Source organism: Prunus dulcis, chromosome 5, assembly GCF_902201215.1.
Source record: "Prunus dulcis chromosome 5, ALMONDv2, whole genome shotgun sequence".
NCBI lineage: Eukaryota > Viridiplantae > Streptophyta > Magnoliopsida > Rosales > Rosaceae > Prunus > Prunus dulcis.
In genome coordinates, this window is record NC_047654.1 from 17098468 (window position 1) to 17120963 (window position 22496).

Below are 22496 nucleotides of genomic sequence, written 5' to 3' on the forward strand. Positions count from 1 at the left end.
ATTATCGAATCTCTTAAGCTTTAACCTTTTTCTTTACAATTAATTAGTTAGTTCATGTCCCTTCCCACCTTTGCCACCATCATGCTTTGCTTTGGCTTTTTTGTTATTTTGTTTTTGTTTTACAAGAGCAATATTTAGGAAAAGAGATTCGAACACAGGACCTAAAGTACATGAATAACTGCTCTTTAACCAAAATCTAGTGTCCAAAAACTAATAGTTCTTCCATTAAGTCATGAATTGACCCAAGTTGCTTATCTTCTCTTGTCTTTAGCAGTTATCTGTTCTGTTGCTTGGTTATGTTTGCAGAAGAGATAAATCTCATTTTTATTTTTTATGAAGGAGAAAAATCTCTTTAGCACTTATCTGTTCTGTTTTCTCTATCTTTCTTCTAGAGTAAGTGACTAGGAATGCACATGAACCTACCTCTCAGTGAATCGTACTATGGGGAAGTGCCTCTCTCATATGGGATGAGCCATTTGTGCCACAGAAACCAGCTTTTTAATTCACTGTGACTGTATACTTGTAGCTGAAAGTAGGTCTGATTTAACCCCACTCATCATGTGACCCAGAGTGATACCACTTCCTTTAAATTCACCTTTAACTCACCTTAAGTAATTAATTAGTTCTGGGGTCTTTTCACATGTTAGGTAGCCCTGTAAAGAGACATGCATAATAGACAAAAAATTGTGTATAACGACAATAAAAGACAATAATTTATGTACAATAATAATGATAATAAATTTGTCTCGTTTGGGAAGTGATTTTAGATAGGTCAAAAAGAATTTCTATGGAGAATTACTTTTCCAAATAATCATTTTAAGTGGTTTTAAGTAAAAAGACTCCCAAATAAAGTGATTATGAGCATAAGCCCCACTTATGTGTTTCTGTATAAATTCACTTAAAACTGCATTTTTACGTATCAGTAATGGATATGAGAGGAAAGTGAATGATTTCCATTCCTGAATTCCTCTGCATTTACTTGCAATCAGGAATGAAAAAATAAGTGGGCCTCACCTCAAAATCTATAATCACATTCCTTCAAAACTAGGTATCAGATCAACTAGGGGGAGTAGTCGATACGATTCCCATTCTTGTTTTCTCTTAATTAACTTTCAAAAATATCCTTACAACTTTACCATAATTCTAAAATTAATTTGGATTCTGATTCATGCAAATTAGTAAACAATAACAATGGGAATCAATCTCATTCCTTTGCTAATTCCATATGTTTAGTAAACAGCTTTATGAGAATGATTCTTCCCATACCAATTCAGTAGTTCCCCAATTTCTAAATTCTCTGATTCTTTACTTTCTCCGTTACTGATATGTAAACATGCCCGACGTGATTATTTGAAAAAGTAATTTTCTATAGAAGCGTTTTTTAGCCTATCAAAAATCACTCTCAAACGAGATAGAATATATACGACAAAAGTAAAATAGAAATAGAATCAGGCCCAGAAAAACTAAAAAAACACTGCGTTGACCAAAAAAGTTAACATAGGTTAAAAAACTTGACCATTTCAGCCGGGTTCCGATTTCGGTTTATGTCATAAAAAACCCACTCCAAACTAAACCGGATCAGCTGTATCAAATATATATGTTTTTCTAAGTATCGAATCCTTTAAGCCCAACTCTCCTTCGGACCATTTCAGCAGCCCAATTTTCCTAAACTACCCAAGCAGCAGCTCAATTTCCTTAGCCTTATTCACGAATTAACCGAAGTCTGTTGTGGGGGAAGGACGTCAAAATGTTGATCTCAATCTCAAGTGAATTGCAGCACCAAGACGATGTCGTTTTTGCCCACAACCATATAGGGTTGGATTTTCCTAATTTGTTTTTAATTTTTCGTAACAACATTCAAGTGGATCCAATCCAATAAACAAAAAACACACACACTCGAACACAATTTGCCCAAAGCCATCACCTTTTCTGTACAATTCCCACATTCTCTCCCAGAGTATAGCAGCACCAATTACCAAATCTCAATCTCAATCTCAATCTCAATCTCAATCCCAATTTCCCAAAATCCCAATCCTCCTCCCAGTGTCTAACCATGAAATTCAAACAAACCCATTAACACTCCAACCAAAACACCAATTTTCTCCATCGTCATCTTCCTCTCATTGAATTGGAATTTGGCTTCTTCAAAAACCAATCCAAAACCCATGGCAGGGTCTTCCCTCATGGAAAACCTCTTCCAGCGCACACTGGAGGACCTGATCAAGGGCCTCCGTCTCCAACTCATCGGCGAGTCCGCCTTCCTTTCCAAGGCCATAGACGAAATCCGCCGCGAGGTCAAGTCCACAGACTCAGACACCAAGGCCAACGCCCTCCACAAACTCACCTACCTCTCCTCCCTCCACTTCTACGACATGTCTTTCGCCGCATTCCACGTCGTCGAGCTCCTCTCCTCCACTCGCTTTTCCCACAAGAAGATTGCCTACCACGCCGCCTCCCACTCCTTCACCGACGACACGCCCGTCCTCGTCCTCATCACCAACCAGCTCCGCAAGGACCTCACCAGCACCAACGAGCTCGAGGTAAGCTTGGCACTTGAATGCCTCTCCAGAATTGCTACCGTAGATCTTGCTAGAGATTTGACCCCCGAGATATTCACCTTGCTAGCTAGTAGTAAAGTTTTTGTGAAAAAGAAAGCGATCGGTGTGCTTTTGAGGGTGTTTGACAAATATCCGGATGCTGTCAGGGTGTGCTTCAAGCGTTTGGTTGAAAATTTAGAGAGTTCAGAGTCGCAGGTTGTGTCTGTGGCTGTTGGGGTGTTTTGTGAGCTTGCTTTAAGAGAGCCCAGATCGTATCTTCCATTGGCGCCTGAGTTCTATAAGATCTTGGTTGATTCTAGGAACAATTGGATTTTGATTAAGGTGTTAAAGATATTTGCAAAATTGGTTCCTTTAGAGCCTAGGTTGGCTAATAGAGTTGTTGAGCCGGTTTGTGAGCATATCAGGAGGACAGGGGCCAAATCATTGTTGTTTGAGTGTATTAGGACTGTGGTGACCAGTTTGAGTGATTATGAATCTGCAGTGCAGCTTGTTGTTGTGAAGATTCGGGAAATGCTGGTTGATGATGATCCGAATCTTAAGTATCTCGCATTGCAGGCGCTTTCAGTGGTTGCCCCAAAGCACTTGTGGGCAGTGTTGGAGAATAAGGAGGTTGTGATTAAGTCCTTGAGTGATGTGGATCCAAATATTAAGCTGGAGTCCTTGCGTCTTGTTATGGCAATGGTGTCTGAGAGTAATGTGGCTGAAATTTGCAGGGTTTTGGTAAATTATGCCTTAAAATCTGACCCCGAGTTTTGCAATGAGATTCTTGGTTCCATTTTATCAACATGCGGTAGTAATGTATATGAGATTATTATTGACTTCGATTGGTATGTATCGCTTCTGGGAGAAATGTCGAGGATTCCACATTGCCAGAAGGGGGAAGAAATTGAGAAGCAGCTTATTGATATCGGTATGAGGGTGAAAGACATTAGACCAGAGCTTGTTCGGGTCAGTCGTGATCTACTGATTGATCCTGCATTACTTGGTAATCCTTTCTTACACAGGATATTATCAGCTGCTGCTTGGTTGTCAGGGATATATGTTGAGTTCTCGATAAACCCATTTGAACTCATGGAGGCACTATTACAGCCTCGTACAACTCTCTTGCCGCCATTTATAAGAGCAGTTTATGTACAGTCTGCTTTTAAAGTTGTAATCTTTTGTCTGAATGCTTACCTTTTGCAGAGGGGGAATGCTGCTTCCTCCTCATATATTGATAAATTGGTACCAGATGTTCCAGGATTGGTTTCGGAATGTGATGACCCAGAGAGTTCTGACTTGGCATCATGTGATTCTCCTGTGCATTGCAAACAGGATGAGGGATTCAACCCGAGGGTTTTAAATCAATCTTTTGAAGGTCTTTTGCCGGAACATTGTGGGGAGGAAACTGCTACTCGTGGGCAAGTATCTGCATCTTCTTCATTGAAGGACGGTTTCACACATGAATCTATCATAAACCTTTTAAATCGAGTTGAATCGGCTCTGGCTCCACTAACAGGAAGCTATGATGTAGAAATTCTAGAGAGAGCCCGAAATATACTCTGTTTCATTGAGTTGATTAAGCGAAAAATGCCTGATTGTCTAGTCCAGAAGGAAGAAAGTTTGGGAAGAGAAGAAGCACCAGCGTCCCAAATCATCAGATTGATGCATGATGCCTTTTCAAATGATCTAGGTCCTGTCTCAGTAAGTGCTCAAGAAAGAGTTCCTGTACCAGATGGGTTAGTGCTTGCGAAGAATCTTGAAGACTTGGAAACAATCTTTGGTGATGTTCAGCTGCCTTCGTTAAATTCAGTTTCTCTTGGAAGCCCTCAATATGAGGACAGGGCTGGTTTTTCTCTCCCTATCCTACAGAGTAAAGAAGAGCCAGGACCATCAAATGAATCCACATCTCTGCTTGCAGATCACCGTAAGCAGCATGGTCTATATTATCTTCCTTCTGCAAAGAATGAAGATGAGTATCCACCTGCCAATGATCTTAAATTACAGGCTGATACTAATGATGGCGATGAAGATCTAGTTAAGCTTACTGAGCAATTTATAGTTTCAAAGAAAAAGCCAAACCATGCGAAGCCTAGGCCTGTGGTGGTGAAATTGGATGGAGATCAAGTACCTATTGCAGCCAACCCTGATCGGAAGGAAGATTTGTTGTCTGGTACTGTGCGAGATGTTCTTTTAGGTAGTGACACCAATCACACATCCTCTCAAAGTAAAGTATCTACCAAGTCATCGACTCAGAGAAAAGGGAAGGATAAACTAAATGTTGATTCTGTTACAGAATCTAAAGAAAATTTGGGTGATATTGAAAAGCATGATCAAGGAAACCCAAGTTCAAGAAAAAGCAAGCACCATTCGCATGGTAAAGGGAGAAGACACAAAAGCCCGGGAAAGAAGGGAGATGAAAGAGAAGAAAATGGTCAGAAAGTGAAGCAAAAAAGTAGTCATACCCATAGTAAGCACAAAGCTCGACAACGAGCAGAGGTGCCCCTGAATGTGGTTGCACTAACACCAGGCATTCCAGATTTTCTTTTATAGTGTTAAAATGTTTGGATTTATTTTTTCAATCATGATGTCACAAAACTTGCCCTTGTATTTCAACATGACTAAGTTCAGTCCTCCTGTAGATTTTATACATTTTGCTTTCATAATCACAGTTTGTAGTTGCACAACTGTTGGATTCCTTTTTTTCAAATTTTATGCCAAACGATGCAAGTGAATTTCATTCAAGCTATGAAATTTGAAGGTTGAGATTGTCTATGAATTAAGTGTTGCCCACAGAGTTCTTGAAGTTCTATCTACTTGTGTTTTGAGTATTAACAGTATGAGATTGATAATATGATTAAGAGTTCTAAGTATGGGACTTTACCATGGTATTTGTAGCTGATTGAGAATGAACTTTTAACTTGATGTTTCAGTGTGTTTTTTGCTAATAGGCATCGGTTTAACTGTTACAATCAGCTTTCAACTTTTCCTTGGCTAATTATTTTCCTTCTCTCTGTATGTATTTCTCCAAATATGAGACAAGTTCTATATTCATTAAGTTAGGAGCCTTGGCCTCCTTATTTTTTAATTTTGGGCTTTTTCGGATACACGGATGTGTGCTAAAGGCCCAACAAAAACCTGGGCCGAGCAAGTAGCAACTGCTTCGAGCCCACAAAAGTAAAAGACCTGATCTGCCCATACATATCCTATTACAGAAATAAATAAATAAATTATAAACAAATACAACTCTCCCATCACCCTCCATTCTCTTTCGCCTCCTGGGGACCGTCGTCTCTGTAACTGTAACTGTGCCGGGGTTTGCCATGGACGAGATGACAAAGGGAGAGGCAGCTATTGCTTGGGGTTGGCTCCTGGAAGCTTTGGCAGGCTTCAAAGAAGTTGGGGTATCGCTTTTACATGATTTGATTAAGATGGCTCCGGATTTGCCTGAGGATTTGGAAACGAAAGTAAACGAAAGGGTTGCTTTGAGATGTTTGGAGGATTTATTTTCCCCTGGTGATGTTCCCGCTCCTCTTCCCTCTACTTCTACTTCTACTTCTACTCACCATTCAAAAGTCACCTTTGATTTATCGGAAGGTTGCGACGATGTTCTCCAACGCATCGTGAACGAGGTAAGATTTTAAAACCCAACAAAATTTTGAATTTTCAGTTCAAATATTGTGTAGCTGGGATGTTCGTATGTTTAAATGTTAAGCTTAAAGTTCAAATATTTGTTCTGTCAGACACCAGAATCTGATTTGAAAATGGGTGGCCCTGGGCTGTTGAAATGGGATGTTCAGCCCTTTATCGTGCACAAACGAGCTTCTATGCCTAAATGTAATTTGAGCCAGCTCAAAGATTCAATTCTTGACGGTACACATCCATATGCTGATTTCTTGATTAAAAAGAGCGGCTTAACATCTACCAGGGACGGTGGTAATGATAGACTTCCTGTCAGTGATAGTAGTAGGAGGAGAAGGTTCAATGGGAGCTGCTCTAATGCTAAAAACATGAGCGTAGAAGGAAATGATGCAAATGTATTGCTTTCCAAGAGGGATATGATTGCCTCAAATTCTGAAAATTTGGCAGATGAAGACCATGGTGGAGTAAATGGCTCTGATGATTTGTGTAGAAATGTCAAGAAGGTGAAGTTGGATGCCTCTTATGTCTCACAGTCTGTTGAACACAACACGATTTCTTTGCCTCAGAAAGAAAGTTTGGATGATTCATCTGAAAGAGATAGTCCAATTTTCGAGAGAGAAAGATGTGTTTTGGCAGAATATCGCATGAGAATGTTGGAGGAAAGCGAGGTCTTAGAGGATGATCATGATAATTATACTTGCTCAAAGAGGTCTGGACAGAGCACTGAGATTGCAATCCATAAGAGTCAGTTAGAAATTCCTTGTACTGCTGAAGGCAAAGAGGATAGTGAGCATTGTCCTGAACCAACAACATCAGGTGTTGTTCCTCCGGATGTAACCCAGCATAAAGTTCCTGAGCATGGTTCTCATGTTGAAGTAGCACATGCTGCATCTGCAGATGGATCCCAGCAGAAGACCGTTGCTGATCGAGCCAAAGATCCCATGGATTGCCATTGCGAGTCAAGTGATAGCTATGGGTTTAATAATGAGAAGATTGATGTTGCCATGAAGAAGCAAGATTTCTTGACCTCACAATGCACGATAAATCGTGCTTACTCAGACACAATTGATTGGACAGAGGAAAAATTTTGTATGAAGTGTAATGAAGGTGGTCAGTTGTTGATATGCAGTACCACTGATTGCCCTTTGGTATATCATGAAAAGTGTCTTGGTTCTGAGTTCATTTGTTATAAGAAAGGTAACTTCTACTGCCCCTTCTGTTCGCATTCTCTTGCTCTTAAGGAGTACCTAGAAGCTAAGAAAAAGGCTTTTCTCTTAAGGAAAGATCTAGATGCATTTATGTGTAACGTTTCGGAACATCAGCCAGCAAAGTTTCTTTGAAGGAATTTTGATGAGGATCTTCTTGAAGAAAGTTATCAGAATATGGTGAAGCACGTGTAATGGAGTCGATGACCTTCATTCTGAGAATATGGTGGCAACCAACAAGTAGCACCACCTGGATCATGTATTGATGCATGTCAATAGAGTTTAGAGACAAAAGGCTACTGCATTTTGTACAGAACTATGAGCTGGTGAAAATGAATGGGAAAAAAAGAGGAAGAAAACAGAGTGGAAACCAGTGTTGTATATACAGTTTGATGATATTATAAATATTTGGGATCGTTCTCTTCTTTCTTCTATTGTGAAGCCTTTGCACTGCTGTTTGAGTCTCTTTGGTCGAAGCTAATACCATAGTAAACCCAAATCATACGCAAAGCGCATTCAAACTGCTGAACCCTTTCCTAGCCTAACCCCTTATTCAGTGGCTAAACTAATTCGTTTAGAAAACTGAACATGAAATATGCGTAAGATGAACTTTTTCTATCCAAGAAAGAACAGGGGAAGCATCACAAATACCTTACTTTCTTCAATAATTCTGGCCCCAAATCTAGGAGCTCATGCCAACTTGGTGACATTTGCACCGTAACCTTTAGTTAAACTTATTTGTCAAGTTTGCGAATGCTCGAACTGGTGGAGAGTGGGCATGAGATGTCAACCCTTTGAAGATCTGCGGTGTTGATTTTCAACAAGACTTTAGAAACCCTAGGTCGGACCAAAACACATGCATGCCATCTTAACTTTCGATTCAAGTGTCTTCTTTCAACAACAAATAACTTCCATTCCAAGTGTCCTAGATTATTAAATTGTATGTAGTAGCTAAGCTAGCTACGGTCTTCATCTTCTGCTTAACCCTTCACCTATCCTCTAATGCTTTCAGCAATGGGAAAGGAACACCGAAAATCTCAACCAATTCTAAAGCTTTTGCTCTCCTATATGCAGTTTAGCCATGCCTTTGAGCTTGTGTTTTTTGTCGTTGGTTTGTGCCTTGGAGTCATGGTCAGTTTATACTGCAAGACCTTCCCATTCAAGTTACAAACCACTGTAAATGTTTTCTCTTCGTCACCACTGTCGCTGTCCCTGCCAACTCCAGCATCGCAATTGCTCCCACAACCACCCTCACTGTTGCCAACTCCAACATCACAATTGCTCCCACAACCCTGCTCACCACAGCCTCTCCCATTAGCACCAACATCACAATCGCTCCCACAACCCTGCTCACCACCGCCTCTCCCATTAGCAGACTTGGGTACTGAGGTTACATCAAAAATTGAGGCATTTATGTTGCACAAGATGGATGATGATGATGAGTTGCTTTGGAGGGCATCATTGGTTCCAAGGATTAGAAGGTTTCCTTTTAACCATGTGCCTAGAGTTGCCTTCATGTTCTTGACAAAGGGAACTATACCTTTGGCCCCATTGTGGGAAATGTTCTTCAAAGGTCATGAAGGACTTTATACCATATATGTTCACACTCATCCTTCCTATGTAGATTCATGGCCTCAGAACTCTGTTTTCTATGGAAGGAGAATTCCAAGCAAGGTTGGTTTCTCAATTCTCACAAATACACTAATTTCACTTCGGTAACTTTTAAGCTCTGTTGATAAAAATGGTGAATTTTCAATCATGTAATAATTTGTTACACACACATATATAAACTAATGATTGCAGGAAGTTCAATGGGGAAAACCAACAATGATTGATGGTGAGAGACGCCTACTAGCAAGTGCTCTCTTGGACTTCTCTAATGAGAGATTTGTGTTACTGTCCGAGTCTTGTATCCCATTGTTCAACTTCACCACAATTTACAGCTACCTCATGAATTCCAGTGAGAGCAATATTGGTTCATATGACGACCCGAAGAAGGTTGGTCGGGGCAGATACAATCCCAAAATGTGGCCTGCAATTAACATATCGGATTGGCGCAAAGGCTCCCAGTGGTTTGAGGCCAGTCGAAAGCTTGCAATTGAGATCATATCAGACACCAAATACTACCCCATATTCAAAGAGCATTGCAATCCTCCTTGTTACATGGATGAACATTACATCCCTACCCTAGTCAACATTCTTGGCGTCGAAGACAACTCGAATCGAAGCATAACTTGGGTTGATTGGTCCAGGGGTGGCCCTCACCCTAGAAGATTTGGGAGGAATGATGTTTCATATGAGTTTCTGAATCAAATAAGGTTTGACACCAATTGCACTTGTAATGGTATTAATGCAACCACTTGTATGTGCTTTTTATTTGCTAGGAAGTTCATGGGAGACACTCTGCGACCTCTCTTGCAAATTGCACCCATTTTGCTAGGTTCCGTTTCATAATTATAATAATGTACAAATCTGATATAACATATGCATTTATGCATATATATTTATTCCCATCCCATCCCATGACATTAAAAGGAATGGTTTTGTATGGTCTTACAATTTAATTTATTATGGTTTTTGAGCATGACACTTATGTTATAACATTGTTGGTCAGTAATAGAAAATTAGTGTTAATACTCGTTTCATGAAAGTCTTTCCCGCATGCCTAAGTGGTCACTATTCATGTAGCCCAACCAGCAGTGTTCAGCCTGTGGCAGCTCAGGCATCTGTGGCCCAATTGATTTTATTATTTTCCTAATTGGAAAATATTCATAATAATAAAAAGTTAAGAAAGTTTTCATTCTCTATGTTGATTGAGTGGGGAGGCTGTCCCGAATGGTAAACTTGGAAACCCATTGTTTCTCTTTCCTGGATTGAAAAGAAAATGGTAAATGCCACAAAAATTTCATACATGATAAAATCTAAAGCTCTTCCCTTATTTAACCAGATTTTGATCCTAATTGATACTTATTTTGACACAATTCAAGGGATCCAGATTTCTCATTCACGCAGGTCTTTCCCTACCAACAATACAACTTGGTTAACATTTTCAAGCAAGTCTGTTCTGTATAATTATTTGGGTTGGGTGGGTTGGGTTCATTCACCCAACCCCCCACAAAAGCACTCTCAGTTTATAGGTTAATTGTGTGTATATTTATTATTAATTAATTATGACAGTCATTGTTTTTATTTTTATTTGGTTAATTTAATTCTCCATGACCTTTCATGTTAACAAAATATTAAAATATATATATATATACACATATACTAGTGTGATGAAATCAAATCAATTTAAGAATCTTTCAAGAAGAGCAGCCCACATTTCATTCATTTCAAACCATTCGACTTCTCATTCTCTCTCTCTCTCTCTCTCTCTCTCTCTCTCTGTGCTAATTATCACTCCAAAATGAAGAACAAACCGCAGCAGCAGCAGCAGCAGCAGCAACCACCCTCATCAATTCCCAAGCATTTCCTCAATGTCCAAATACACCTCCATAAAATCATCTCCAACTTTCTCATCTTCGCCTTCGGTTTAGCCATCGGCGTCTCCATCAGTTTCTACCTCAAAGATTTTCCCTTCCAGCTCTACGCTACCCAAGCCAAATACTCTCGTTCATCAAACACTCCATTGTTATTCTCTTCTGCTCCACCACCACTACCACCACCGCCGCTGCCAACTCTCAATATCCAAAAAAACAAAACCAAAACTTCTGCTGCGCCTCCCCCACCGCCAATCGGCTTAAAAGAATACACAAAGCCACCCAACATTATGCACGACATGGACGACGCTGAGTTGCTGTGGAGAGCTTCACTGGTGCCTCGCCGGCGTGGGCTGCCGTTCAAGCGCACCCCAAAAGTGGCGTTCATGTTCTTGACAAGAGGGCCTCTGGCATTGGCTCCGTTCTGGGAAATGTTCTTCAAAGGCCATGAAGGGCTCTACTCTATCTATGTCCACGCCAATCCGGATTTCAACGACACCATGCCTCAAAACTCTGTTTTTTATGGCAGAAGGGTCCCAAGTAAGGTCAGTACATCCATATTACAATTATTATTGTCCTTGATTTGTTTTCATTAATTCATTTTGATTCAGATTTTTAGTCTAATGTCTAGTGCATTCATTCTTAAGAGAGAAAAAAAATCTGTGATCAAAACCCATTAGATTACTTGTCGCACCAAGCCAACCAACATGATGACTTCTATGTGAAAATAGCAAATTAAATTCCGGCAAACTATAATTAGGCTTTTTTGTGTGCATATTTTTGTTTTTATTAAGAAATTAAATACTGATGATTAGGAGTGGAATGCGTTATGCTTTATTAAGTATTTAGTATGCGTGAAGTAGCTTTAATTTGCTCAAATTTAACTTTTCTCATCAATTAAAATTGGAAAAAGAAAAAGAAAATACGAACCAACTAAGAAATACACATATTGGTTCAGTTGGTAAGGTCCCTGCACTGTGTGTCGCTCCATCAATGTTAAATCTGAAAAGGTCTTGATTTGCCTTGGTTGTGGGTGTAGGGGTAGCCTCTCCCTCCCCTTAACTTTTTATTACCCAAAAAAAAAAAAAAAAGTTAGAAGATGTCCCGATTTCCTAGTGACAGAGGAAAAGAAAAACATAAAGCGGATGTTTATATATTGAAAAAAGAAATTATGAAAATTCAGTTATTTCTTTAGAAATTAATTAGTTAGGATTTTACAAATTTTTTGGAGGGATGTAAAATCAATTTGGTTATGGTTGAGATTTTGAGCCATTGAGAGGTCATTGCATATAGAAGAGCTGGAGAATTTGATGCCCTTGTTTTATGATATTATTATTGTATTAGATACATACTGCATAGCAAGTCTTTGGAGGACCATTCTGTACTGTGCCAGGTTTGTCCATAAAAAGCAATACAGCCTTAATTACTTTAAGCTCTTCTCTCTTCTCCAAAAGTTATTTATATTTTCTTCGAAAGGAAACTGAAATATAATATTTGATAGTTGACATTCCCTGTCGACTGATACAATACATATATAATTTGCACAAGATATTAACTTGAGAACTTAATTTAGTTTCTGATTATTAATAACTAATATATTTTAAGGTATCTAAGCAGATCTTAGTCTTTGAAATCTTGCTATAATAATTTGGGGTGGCTGATACATGTCTAGAAATGATTGGACATAACAACATGTTAAAAACATGTGTATGTGGAGTTTTGACAAATGAATCAGATTTTATTTGGGGGAATAGCTAAAGTTATGGAGTCGTGTTGGGCTATATGTAGTGATACAATTACTTTATGTTAAAGAAAAGTTTGAAAGAGTCATTAGGAAAACAAATAAATCAATCTTTGTGATTTTATCTATTTTTGGGTCAAAATCTCTTGTAGATACCAACCAAAAATGTCACCACCATATATATATATATATATATTGTTAATTCACTTCTAAAGTTGGCATATGCATTGAGTGGTGAATTCAATTTGTTTTATCGTGCATTGCTTTGATTCTACTCTTTTTGGAACTGTAACAACAGACACAATTCAGAATTCTATCTCATCACCTTTCTAAATTCCTTTCGTAATGTTGTCTCTCACTCATCCCATCGAATGCAGCCAACAAGGGAAAGCAAGAATGCCCTTAGTTTCGTTCTTTAAGTACTTAGGAAGCAACAAAATGTAACACGTCATAATTTCTTTTGTTGTTGAGGTAAAGTCGGCTGAGAAAAATGATTCGAAACTAGTTGGATCATGTATTTTTGCAAAACATCTAACATGTTATATTATCAGACCATCAACATAAAATCTTCATATATTTTGATTAATTAGTATCACATGATAATATCATTGGTGTGGTAGTAAATAACTCAATGTGTTCAATGGTGCAGAATGTGACATGGGGTGAGCCTAACATGGTGCAAGCAGAGCGACGCCTATTAGCCAATGCCTTGCTTGACTTCTCCAACCAACGTTTTGTGCTGCTCTCAGAGTCTTGCATACCGCTGTTTAATTTCAAAGTCATCTACGATTATCTGATGGGCTCAACCCAGACATTTGTGGAGGTCTACGACTTACCCGGCCCAGTGGGCCGAGACAGGTACAGGCCCAAAATGAGCCCACAAATCACGCTCGCCCAATGGCGGAAGGGCTCGCAGTGGTTCGAGGTGGACCGTGTCATTGCGGTGGAGGTGGTTTCCGATCAAAAGTATTTTCCACTGTTTACAAAGCACTGCAAGCCCTCCTGCTATTCTGACGAGCACTACTTGCCTACGTACGTGAACATCAAGTTTAGGAAGAAAAATTCGAATCGGACGTTGACTTGGGTTGACTGGTCAAGGGGTGGGCCCCATCCGTCTAAGTTTATGAGAACAGATGTGACTGTTGACTTCTTGGAGAAGCTGAGGCATGGAACGAAATGCGAGTACAATGGGAAGAGCACCGATGTTTGCCACTTGTTTGCCAGAAAATTCTTGCCCAACACTTTGGACAGGCTGCTGAGGTTTGGCCCAAAGCTCATGAAATTCAATTGATTTTTCACAGTCAAGATTTTTTGTTCGTCATTCATTTCTCTGTAAACTAATAAAGCTTAGGGTCAGTAGGTTTTGTTTGATTTTTTTTTATTTTTTATTTTTGGCTTTTTATGTTTATAAGTTATCCTTTGAAAACACATTAGAGGGGCGAAGCTCTAGAAAATGTTTGTGTGTGTGTGTGTTTTTTCCCCTTTCGGTTGGGGCAGTTGGAGGTGTATAAGTTGATTGATCTAGATAGTTGTGATATAGAGTGATATTTTGTACCATCCACCTCTTGACACTCTCTCTTTTGTTTCCCCTTCTAATCACAATGCCCAATTCTAGATAACTTTGTCAAAAACTCCAAGATATAAGCACAACGTCGTCTTTTGCACGAAAAGTATTGGGTCCAAATGATGATGACGTTGTGGCGGGTGTGGTGGTGATAAACCTCTAAAGTCGAATGACTTAAGTTGTGTTACCACTCATCTCACCTCCAAACTGAAAAAAAATGGCAAAATATAAAATTGAGTGACTGTGAAAGAAAAAAAATGTAATAGTAGATCGCTATGCGAACTATGAAAGGCGTATGGTATGGAACAATTATATTCAGTAAATCCTAGAAAGAATGAGTAATTTATAATTTATATTGAGTCAAACGCAGTATACATAGAGAGAGGAAATAGGTTGGTTCTTTCTGCGAACTTTTTTGGCCATTTCGGATAACCAGTGCAGTTGGGAGTTGGGAAAGTGCAGCCAAACTTCAAAAGAAAACTTTTCTTTTTGTGGTCAGTCAGTCAAAGGAAAACTGAGAACGGAATAGTATTGGTCTTGCTCGGTAATTAGCTTAATTTTGTTGTGATCTGTGGTATATGATGTCTCAGAGTCAGTCAAAACCTAACATTGATCGACATATTTGGTTATGTCTCCAAGTACCAGTGCAGTTCCTTGTTCACATTTTCATATGCACCCATGCACTGCCACTGCAAAACATATTGAATTAAAACAATGAAAAGACAAGTGAGATAATATGCGTCTCTGTCCTTCCCAAAAGCTCTGAAATTTACCCCACCCCAACTGGCAATTCTTTTTTGGTCTTCCCACCAGGCCAGGGGGCATCTTTCTGGTTATTAATCCATAATCAATCATATAATAATGTTTAAAACATCACCATCTTAGCTAGAGGCCCTACATGAATACGAATTAGATCCTTCTCAGAAATGCAGTTGTTGACCAGAATTAGCATCCTTGTACTTGCACTACACGGCTATCCTGCCCCGCCCAACATTTCCGCATATAAATAAATAAAATTAACTAAATTGGGGTGACCAATCACATGCATGCATGTATGTATATATATACAGATCTAACGGTTGATATAGTTTGATTGTTGGCGCCCGTCTGTGACGATGCATACATCTCAGCGGTGGGACTTTTGACTTTGTTATCAGTGTAGGACCCTATCAATAATGACAACATGACCAAGACCAAATGGAAGAGACAGAGAGAGGGTTTGATTGGAATATGAAGCAACTATATATAAATTGTTGACGTCAAAAGTCCAGCGTCATGTATACCTAGGCCATCTCGTTTCTCTCCTACCTAGCTGTTTCCTCGGCCATTCCCAGAACCTTCATTTTTATATTACTTTATTCTACCAACCCATCAATATTTTGCTCGTCATTCTTTGTTTACAAACCTTTGTAGATATATAAAGCCATGGCATATGTGACATCCCTAACCCTTAAGAATACTTCATCGATCACCCTCTCTCTCTCTCTGTCTCTCTCTGATTCTTTGGAACTGAGAAAATGGCCGCCAAACGGTTCTTTAATGATGCAGAATCCGACCAAGATCAGCCAAACGAAAAACGGAAGAGACCTAGACCTTCTTTTGCTTCGTATGTCTAACTACAACTTCTTCTTCTTCTTTCGTTTTGATATTCTTTTTATATCTTTGATTTCCTTCAACTGTTTGATTTCGAACTACTTGTTATAATTGCATATGCTTATTCGTTTGACAGTGTGATTGGAGAAGTGGTTCTGGTGAACTCCATGCAAAGCCTTTTCTCATCCTTGGAGCCTTTGCTTAGAAGAGTGGTACGTTATATATATGCAAAACCTTTTCTCTATTTAACTAATTATATGAGCTTAATTAATCATATCGATCTTTTTGCTTATTTAATTTTGATCTGTTTTATTAGGTAAGTGAAGAGGTTGACCACTGTCTAAGACGGTGCTCACTCCGCTCAATGACAAGGTCGCCTTCAATGAGAATCCAAGCTCTTGAGCCATCCAGCGGGGAACTAGTCTTTGCTAAGAAGCTCTCCCTCCCAATCTTCACCGCAAGCAAGATATTAGATGAAGACAACAACCCAATCCAAATCCAGATCGTGGACAAGACCAATAACAACACTAATGGTGCCCAAATGGTGCCAATAGCTAGCGATCTACCCAACCCAATCAAAGTGGAGATTGTTGTTCTTGACGGGGACTTCCCCACCGGAGGCCGTGACGATTGGACGACTGAAGAATTTGAGAACAACATATTGAGGGAGAGAACTGGGAAGCGGCCGTTGCTCACTGGGGACGTAAATGTGACTGTGAGAGATGGGCTTACTACAATTGGGGAGATTGAGTTCACAGATAATTCCAGCTGGATTAGGAGCAGAAAATTTAGGCTTGGTGCAAGAGTGGCTCCAGGCACAAGCGCCTATCAGGGCTCAAGGATCCGTGAGGCCATCACCGATGCTTTCGTTGTTAAAGATCATCGTGGAGAATGTAAGTATACATGTCTCGTTCGGTGTTTAAAATTGAATTAGATTTCATATTTACATCCTAAGTACTAAACAAGCCCATATATTAGGTATATCTTCATACATTTATGCTTCTTACTATGCATTTTTTTATTTTATTTTAAATTATTTTTCATGGACGTGACCTTACCAACCCACTTGACTTGGTAGTTTTATGAAGTCAACCATCACAAACACAATAAAATGCAATATTGTATCAAAAGATCATGTTTACACGGCGAGTCGAACAGTCTGCGACCTCTAGAGCAATGGGACCACGGCCGTTTCTTTAAGTTCATGCATGTTGCCAAAGTTGCAAAAAAGACTAGTGAACATTATTTGAGTCAACAAACAACCTAGAGCTCGGCATCTGTTATTTCATTACTTTTTCATATGGTCAGAATTCAATCACATATTTCTTTGTTCAATAATTGTACTTTCTTGAACACGTTAGGGCTGTCTTCATCTTCATGACTTGGGTCAATGGTAGCCTTTTTAATGCTTTGTTTTTCTTTATCTGACATGCTTTATGCCCTTTAAACAAGTTAATGACCAAGTTGAATGGGAAGAGGTTTGATTTGTCTTTTCTTGTTTGTAATTCTCGAAGTGCAAAACTTTTCTACATGTCATGGCCTGGAATTACGTGCCTAGCTGCATAAAAATATCTATCTGTGAGTCTTGTAAGTAAGAAATTAATCTAACCAAATCCCAAATTTTGATGCCGAAGTGTACAAGAAGCATCATCCGCCAATGTTGGAAGATGAGGTTTGGCGCCTGGAGAAGATTGGGAAAGATGGAGCTTTTCACAAGAAGCTAGCCAAGGAGAACATTCACACAGTACAAGACTTCTTGAAGTTGTTTGTGGTTGACCGGTCAAAGCTAAGAAAGGTACCCTACAAATATTACCTAAAACTTTATTTTTATGCATTTCCTTACCTTCATGCTTGTTGCAAATAATTGGCTAACATCAACTTGTTTGCAACGACAGATTTTAGGCGTTGGAATGTCAGAGAAAATGTGGGAGGTAACAGTAAAGCATGCCAATACCTGTGTTATGGGCAACAAAATGTTTATTTATCGTGGTGTTCATTTTGCACTTTTCTTGAATCCGATATGTCAAGTGTTGAGAGCTATGGTTAATGGGCAAGTTTTCCCTATTCGGGACCTAAGCAACATCAATAGGGTATGCACAATCTTCTTCTTTTCTTCTTTAGCAAGAATCCTATTTAGGTTGTGTTATTTGTTTGCTAAACTATACGTGGTGTTTAAATTTGCAGACATATATTGAGAATTTGGTGAGGGAAGCCTACGCAAACTGGAATTCCTTGGAAATGGTGGAGACTGCCTTATTGACACAAGGTACGTATATTATAATTAGTTTTCAATTTCAATGGTATCTCAACTTTTTTATGAGTGAATTTGATTCTCCAACTCCCTAATTAATGGTGCCAATTGAGTTTTCCCGTCACATTCCTCCGATTCAAAATTTAATTTGGGACATACATACTCTTGATTTAATAGGTGATCAAGTAGTGGAGCAGTATCCCAACCATCATGCTGAGGCAATGTCAAGATCAGCATTCGATCAGAATGGACACCTGGGCCTAGCAGCAGCGGATCATCACTCAAAATCTGTCAATGTGGGTTACCTGCTACCAAGCAATAGTGCAAGCTCCAACTTTGAGTGCAGTACTGGTAGTGATAACTGGAATATAAATTCACCATATATATTCAACCCACTTGTGGAAAGCAGCATCATCAAGTGTAGCATCTCCGACTCATCTTCAGATGGCGATTTACTTTAGCATCTCAACCCCTTTCATTACCAAACCAGAGGGGTTGGTTCTATCTGCATTTACCTTTTTTTTGCTTATGTAAATATGTATTATGAAACTAATTCTGATTCTCTATTTCTATTTTATGTGATGATATCATGTTTATAAACAAAACTTGTCTTTAAAACAAAAAATGAAAAAGAAAATTATAAACAAAACAATGTCCTTTTGTGAATTTTTACTATAAAGTGATGGTAAAATCAGCATCACTTTTTTAATTTTTTAATTTTTTTTGGTGTTGAAAAAACGATATTCTAAATTACTCAAATATACGAGAAAGGATATCGAACTTGAGTATAAATGAACATGTCGCCTTAAGGGTTGTTTGTGTACCCAATGTCATCACATACAACATAAACAAAATTACAACACCATTTTCAATTTTTTGTAATCACTTATCATGGGTTTCGCTCTTGATCATTTAATTGGATAAAACAAAATATATCATTCCCTTAATCATTTCAAAATGTTTAATATATACCATATTTTAAATCACATTTTAATTAATATATATAATAATTATTGACCTAAAGACCAAATCCACAAGCCACTTACTTGCATAACCCAACCTAACCCAAACTACCAAGAGTATAAAGACCTCCAAGAAATAATGGATTGTGTAGTAATATATGCCCCAAAAAAAAAAAAAAAGAAAAAAAAAAAGTCAAATCGGAGCTAGGCGGCCTGGGCGGGTCTGGTCCTTTTTTCTTTATAATTTGTTTCCCTGACTTTAAAGAATACACGTTGCCTCCTCTGAGCCGTGGCCTCATTCTCTCTCTCTCTCTCTCTCTCTCTCTCTCTCTCTCTCTCTCTCTCTCTCTCTCAGACCACCACCACCAGGCTTCCACCCGCGACGACCGCCACCAGGCCGCGACCCTCGTAAAGAATTTGGGTTGTCCTCTTCGGCCGAAACAAGTGCATTTGCTGAAGACATCTTCGCAAGAGTGCCTCGTAAAGAATCTGGTTTGAATGTGAGTTCTTATTCCAAATTAAATGAATGTGTAGACAGGATTTTAGCCTCCAGTTTTATCTGTCTATAGCATCGTGGCTTTCCTGCTTGTTACTCGCGTATATCAGCTATATCAGAAACTAGAGAGGGAAGCTGCGATGTTGGTGAAGAAGCAGAAGACATTTTCTCTCTTGGATACAGATGACGAAGATGACTATGATGGCGATAGATCTTCTGCCCAGGTTGTTTATGAGTCCAGGAAAGATGATTCCCATAAGAAACGATTCAGGAAGAAGGTCTTGAGTCAAGAAGATGAAGATGATGAGGTTAATTCTTTTAACTTTTGAAAGGTAATATTCTGTATTTGTTTCTCATGGTAACTGTTGTTTTAACTGAGTATTGCACAAGAGGAAGAAGAGAGACGAGTTAAAAGACGAATTTCCCCAGATGACGATGATGGGTCAGAGGTTTTCTTCTTTTATATTTTTATATATATTAAAATTTATCCATAGGTAGTGCTTCAATACTTGACTGGCCAGTGGCCAGGCTTTCACTTTGTGGTCGGATTGGTTAATTATCTTGTTATCTGATGATAGAATCTGTATGGTTCACTAATAATACCATTAAGTTCATTATAATTATATATACATTGTTTGCTATGTCTCATATATACATTGAGGAACATGTTTGCATTCATTTTTTGCAGATCCAGAGTTTATCGAAACAGCAAGTGGAAATCCACTGCATTTGTAAGTACTTACGTATCAATTTTTAATGGATTGTTTTCCAGTTCTCTATATCAATGAATTCAGAGCTGGTAAGATGCTAATGGTATGAATCCATGTCTTGAGGCTTTTGAAGTGATTTCCCACTACTGCTGTCAAACATTGTGGATTAGCTTTCTTTTAGCTCCTTCATTTTAGGACCTACCTGATTGGAACAATGAGATTGTCTGTGTTCATGAGCTTATTTCAGTGGCATAATTCTTGAAGGAGGGATTCATTCATATGTTAAAGACATGTAGAGAAGCATTTTGTATTTGATACAGCACATAGGAGTTTAGGACATGACATGCTTTTGCTCATGCTTTCAAATTTTTTCTGTGTTTATTTTTGAAAGCAATCTGTATTCTGTGTGCTTGGTTGTAGTTGTGGTGGTTGAAGAAACATAGCCCATTTCAAGGACTACGTTAGATGCATTCGCTGCGTAAATATTTGGTTGCAGTCTTGGTGGTTGGGTTAAAGGATTGGATGCATTCTGTAAAAATCTACTAACATGGCCCATAAAGAGTGGCAGTATTCCCCTTCTGATAAATATTTGTGGCATATATATATTTTTATCAGAGGATCGATGATTCGGGTCTAAGGGTATTCTAATAATTTGTTTTCCTCTGTGTGCAGTCTTGCAAACGATGATCCTATTGATGTTGCCAGAATTATTTCATGCATTTTGGAGTTACGTGCCTAGCTGCATACAAATTTTATTCTACTGCATGTATCTGTGAGTCTTGTTAGAAATTAATCCAAGTAGCAAGCAAGCAAGCAACCAAATCCCAGATTTTTGATGGGAAGTGTACAAGAAGCATCATCCACCCATGTTGGAAGATGAAGTTGGGCGCCTGAAGAAAATTGGGAAAGATGGAGCTTTTCACAAGAAGCTAGCCTCGGAGAACATTAACACAGTACAGGACTTTTTGAAGTTGTTTGTGGTTGACCGGTCAAAACTAATAAGGGTACAAATATATAAAACTTAATGCATTTTCCTACATTCATGCTTATTCCAAATAATTGGCTAACAGTAACTTTTTTCAATAATATTTTAAACCACCAGATTTTAGGAGTTGGAATGTCAGAGAAAATGTGGGAGGTAACAGTAAAGCATGCCAGAACCTGCGTTATGGGCAACAAAATGTTCATTCATCATGGTGCTCATTTTGTGCTTTTTTTGATTCCGATATATGTGAAGGGCTATGGACAAGTTTTTCCTACTAGGACCTAAGCAACATCAATAGGGTATGCACAATCTTTATCTTTTCTTCTTTAGCAATAATCCTATTTAGGTTGTGTTATTCGTTTGCTAAACTATATGTGGTGTTGAAATTTGCAGACACAGATTGAGAATTTGGTGAGGTTGTAGACACAGAAATTTTGGTGTAATAAATTCTATTGACAAGAAAATAATTAGGGTTCGGTGGATTAAATCGTGGGCCCCGTAATTCACCCATGTGGCGTGTGACTCATCAAAATTGGATTAGTTGTCAAAAATGACAAATGGCGACATCCGACGGAGTGCATCAAGCGGTTCAAGATGAAGACAAAATTAAAGGAAAGAATCTTCTGTGATTGACTTTGATTTAAATCAAATATTAATCAGGTTAATCAATTGAAGATAATCTGGTTAAATTGCCAGATTATGGGAATTGATTTAAATCAAATCAAAATCCCACAAAACAAGGTTTTAAATAGGGAAAGTTATTTAGGTCAAGCATCCTACAAAAGCCTATAAATAGGAGGCCTCAAGACGAAAGAAGGGCTCAGAAAAAACCTAGCACTTAGAAGAAACAGAAAACTCTCTGCATTCTTCACCCTACTTTGGAAGAGCCACCAAGCACAACAAATACGTGCCGGTTCCTTCACCATAGAAAAATCCCAAACACCAAACAAGCTTTGTGCTACCCGTTTGATCAAGATCAAGTCTCTACGACCCTTGTATCAAACACAAATTTTCTTTAAACACTTTGGAGATCGAATCAGGGGATTCAATACAGAGATTGTAACCCTAAATTTCATAAATACAATATTATTTTGTACACGTGTTCTTGTCTCATTTGTCGCAGGAAATTCGTGTTTACAAATTTGGCACGCCCAGTGGGACCATCTCTGCCTCTCATCTCTTTCTCCAGTTCCAAAATCAATCAACACACCAAAAACGATGGCTTCCAAGAAGATTCAATCCGTTCCCGCGACGAGAGGCAAAAGCGTGAGCGCCTCCTTCTCAAGCGGAGATTCTGCTGGGGTCGTCACCCGGAGCAAGGCCAAGGCGAT

At 38.8% G+C, this 22496-nt stretch overlaps 7 protein-coding genes across 9 annotated transcripts in view; all 7 read left to right on the forward strand.

The window, feature by feature from the left end:
* Nucleotides 1–1845: 1845 nt before the first annotated feature.
* On the forward strand, nt 1846–5312 carry LOC117628659 (AP-3 complex subunit delta). The gene has a single exon (XM_034361153.1). It carries the CDS (start codon nt 2166–2168, stop codon nt 5088–5090), a length of 2925 nt encoding a protein of 974 aa, XP_034217044.1. The 5' UTR covers nt 1846–2165; the 3' UTR covers nt 5091–5312.
* A 475-nt stretch (nt 5313–5787) lies between these two features.
* Nucleotides 5788–7811, forward strand: LOC117628682. The gene is made up of 2 exons (XM_034361178.1): nt 5788–6169; nt 6281–7811. Exons 1-2 carry the CDS (start codon nt 5861–5863, stop codon nt 7517–7519), a joined length of 1548 nt encoding a protein of 515 aa, XP_034217069.1. The 5' UTR covers nt 5788–5860; the 3' UTR covers nt 7520–7811.
* Nucleotides 7812–7927: 116 nt separating this feature from the next.
* Nucleotides 7928–9899, forward strand: LOC117628683 (glycosyltransferase BC10-like). Its single transcript, XM_034361179.1, has 2 exons — nt 7928–9058; nt 9188–9899. Exons 1-2 carry the CDS (start codon nt 8387–8389, stop codon nt 9836–9838), a joined length of 1323 nt encoding a protein of 440 aa, XP_034217070.1. The 5' UTR covers nt 7928–8386; the 3' UTR covers nt 9839–9899.
* An 891-nt stretch (nt 9900–10790) lies between these two features.
* Nucleotides 10791–13949, forward strand: LOC117629155 (glycosyltransferase BC10-like). Its single transcript, XM_034361660.1, has 2 exons — nt 10791–11408; nt 13254–13949. The coding sequence occupies exons 1-2, from the start codon at nt 10791–10793 to the stop codon at nt 13893–13895; spliced, it is 1260 nt and encodes a 419-aa protein (XP_034217551.1). The 3' UTR covers nt 13896–13949.
* Nucleotides 13950–15530: 1581 nt separating this feature from the next.
* On the forward strand, nt 15531–18617 carry LOC117627904 (protein SAR DEFICIENT 1-like). Its single transcript, XM_034360211.1, has 7 exons — nt 15531–15774; nt 15898–15973; nt 16078–16654; nt 17396–17556; nt 17657–17851; nt 17946–18027; nt 18190–18617. The coding sequence occupies exons 1-7, from the start codon at nt 15686–15688 to the stop codon at nt 18471–18473; spliced, it is 1464 nt and encodes a 487-aa protein (XP_034216102.1). The 5' UTR covers nt 15531–15685; the 3' UTR covers nt 18474–18617.
* Nucleotides 18618–19332: 715 nt separating this feature from the next.
* LOC117628072 (pre-mRNA-splicing factor ATP-dependent RNA helicase DEAH1-like) lies at nt 19333–21030 on the forward strand. Of its 3 annotated transcripts, none has more exons than XR_004585892.1 (3): nt 19333–19802; nt 20159–20201; nt 20853–21030. XR_004585892.1 is itself a non-coding variant. In XM_034360435.1 (3 exons), the coding sequence occupies exons 1-3, from the start codon at nt 19611–19613 to the stop codon at nt 20621–20623; spliced, it is 234 nt and encodes a 77-aa protein (XP_034216326.1). In that variant the 5' UTR covers nt 19333–19610; the 3' UTR covers nt 20624–21030. The 3 variants fall into 3 exon arrangements, 2 of the variants coding, with proteins under 2 accessions (XP_034216326.1, XP_034216325.1); XM_034360435.1 differs by having other exon boundaries at nt 19333–19778; nt 20601–21030; XM_034360434.1 differs by having other exon boundaries at nt 19333–19778.
* Nucleotides 21031–21449: 419 nt separating this feature from the next.
* LOC117629156 overlaps nt 21450–22496 on the forward strand; it is an 11669-nt gene continuing 10622 nt past the window's right edge. The window contains exons 1-2 of the mRNA XM_034361661.1: nt 21450–21464; nt 21559–21581. The gene's annotated coding sequence lies outside the window, so the exon portion shown is untranslated. The remainder of the gene's footprint in view (nt 21465–21558; nt 21582–22496) is intronic.

What these genes read in the sequence shown, in the direction of transcription:
- LOC117628659 (XM_034361153.1), top strand. Translation starts at nt 2,166, where the DNA reads ATGGCAGGGTCTTCCCTCATGGAAAACCTCTTCCAGCGCACACTGGAG.
- LOC117628682 (XM_034361178.1), top strand. Translation starts at nt 5,861, where the DNA reads ATGGACGAGATGACAAAGGGAGAGGCAGCTATTGCTTGGGGTTGGCTC. An exon ending in TCCAACGCATCGTGAACGAG is followed by an intron (nt 6,170 to 6,280) that starts GTAAGATTTTAA and finishes TTGTTCTGTCAG; the next exon opens with ACACCAGAATCTGATTTGAA.
- LOC117628683 (XM_034361179.1), top strand. Translation starts at nt 8,387, where the DNA reads ATGCTTTCAGCAATGGGAAAGGAACACCGAAAATCTCAACCAATTCTA. An exon ending in GAAGGAGAATTCCAAGCAAG is followed by an intron (nt 9,059 to 9,187) that starts GTTGGTTTCTCA and finishes TAATGATTGCAG; the next exon opens with GAAGTTCAATGGGGAAAACC.
- LOC117629155 (XM_034361660.1), top strand. Translation starts at nt 10,791, where the DNA reads ATGAAGAACAAACCGCAGCAGCAGCAGCAGCAGCAGCAACCACCCTCA. An exon ending in GCAGAAGGGTCCCAAGTAAG is followed by an intron (nt 11,409 to 13,253) that starts GTCAGTACATCC and finishes TCAATGGTGCAG; the next exon opens with AATGTGACATGGGGTGAGCC.
- LOC117627904 (XM_034360211.1), top strand. Translation starts at nt 15,686, where the DNA reads ATGGCCGCCAAACGGTTCTTTAATGATGCAGAATCCGACCAAGATCAG. An exon ending in ACCGGTCAAAGCTAAGAAAG is followed by an intron (nt 17,557 to 17,656) that starts GTACCCTACAAA and finishes TTGCAACGACAG; the next exon opens with ATTTTAGGCGTTGGAATGTC. An exon ending in ACCTAAGCAACATCAATAGG is followed by an intron (nt 17,852 to 17,945) that starts GTATGCACAATC and finishes TTAAATTTGCAG; the next exon opens with ACATATATTGAGAATTTGGT.
- LOC117628072 (XM_034360434.1), top strand. Translation starts at nt 19,611, where the DNA reads ATGTTGGTGAAGAAGCAGAAGACATTTTCTCTCTTGGATACAGATGAC. An exon ending in AAGAAGATGAAGATGATGAG is followed by an intron (nt 19,779 to 20,158) that starts GTTAATTCTTTT and finishes CATTTTTTGCAG; the next exon opens with ATCCAGAGTTTATCGAAACA. An exon ending in AGTGGAAATCCACTGCATTT is followed by an intron (nt 20,202 to 20,852) that starts GTAAGTACTTAC and finishes CTCTGTGTGCAG; the next exon opens with TCTTGCAAACGATGATCCTA.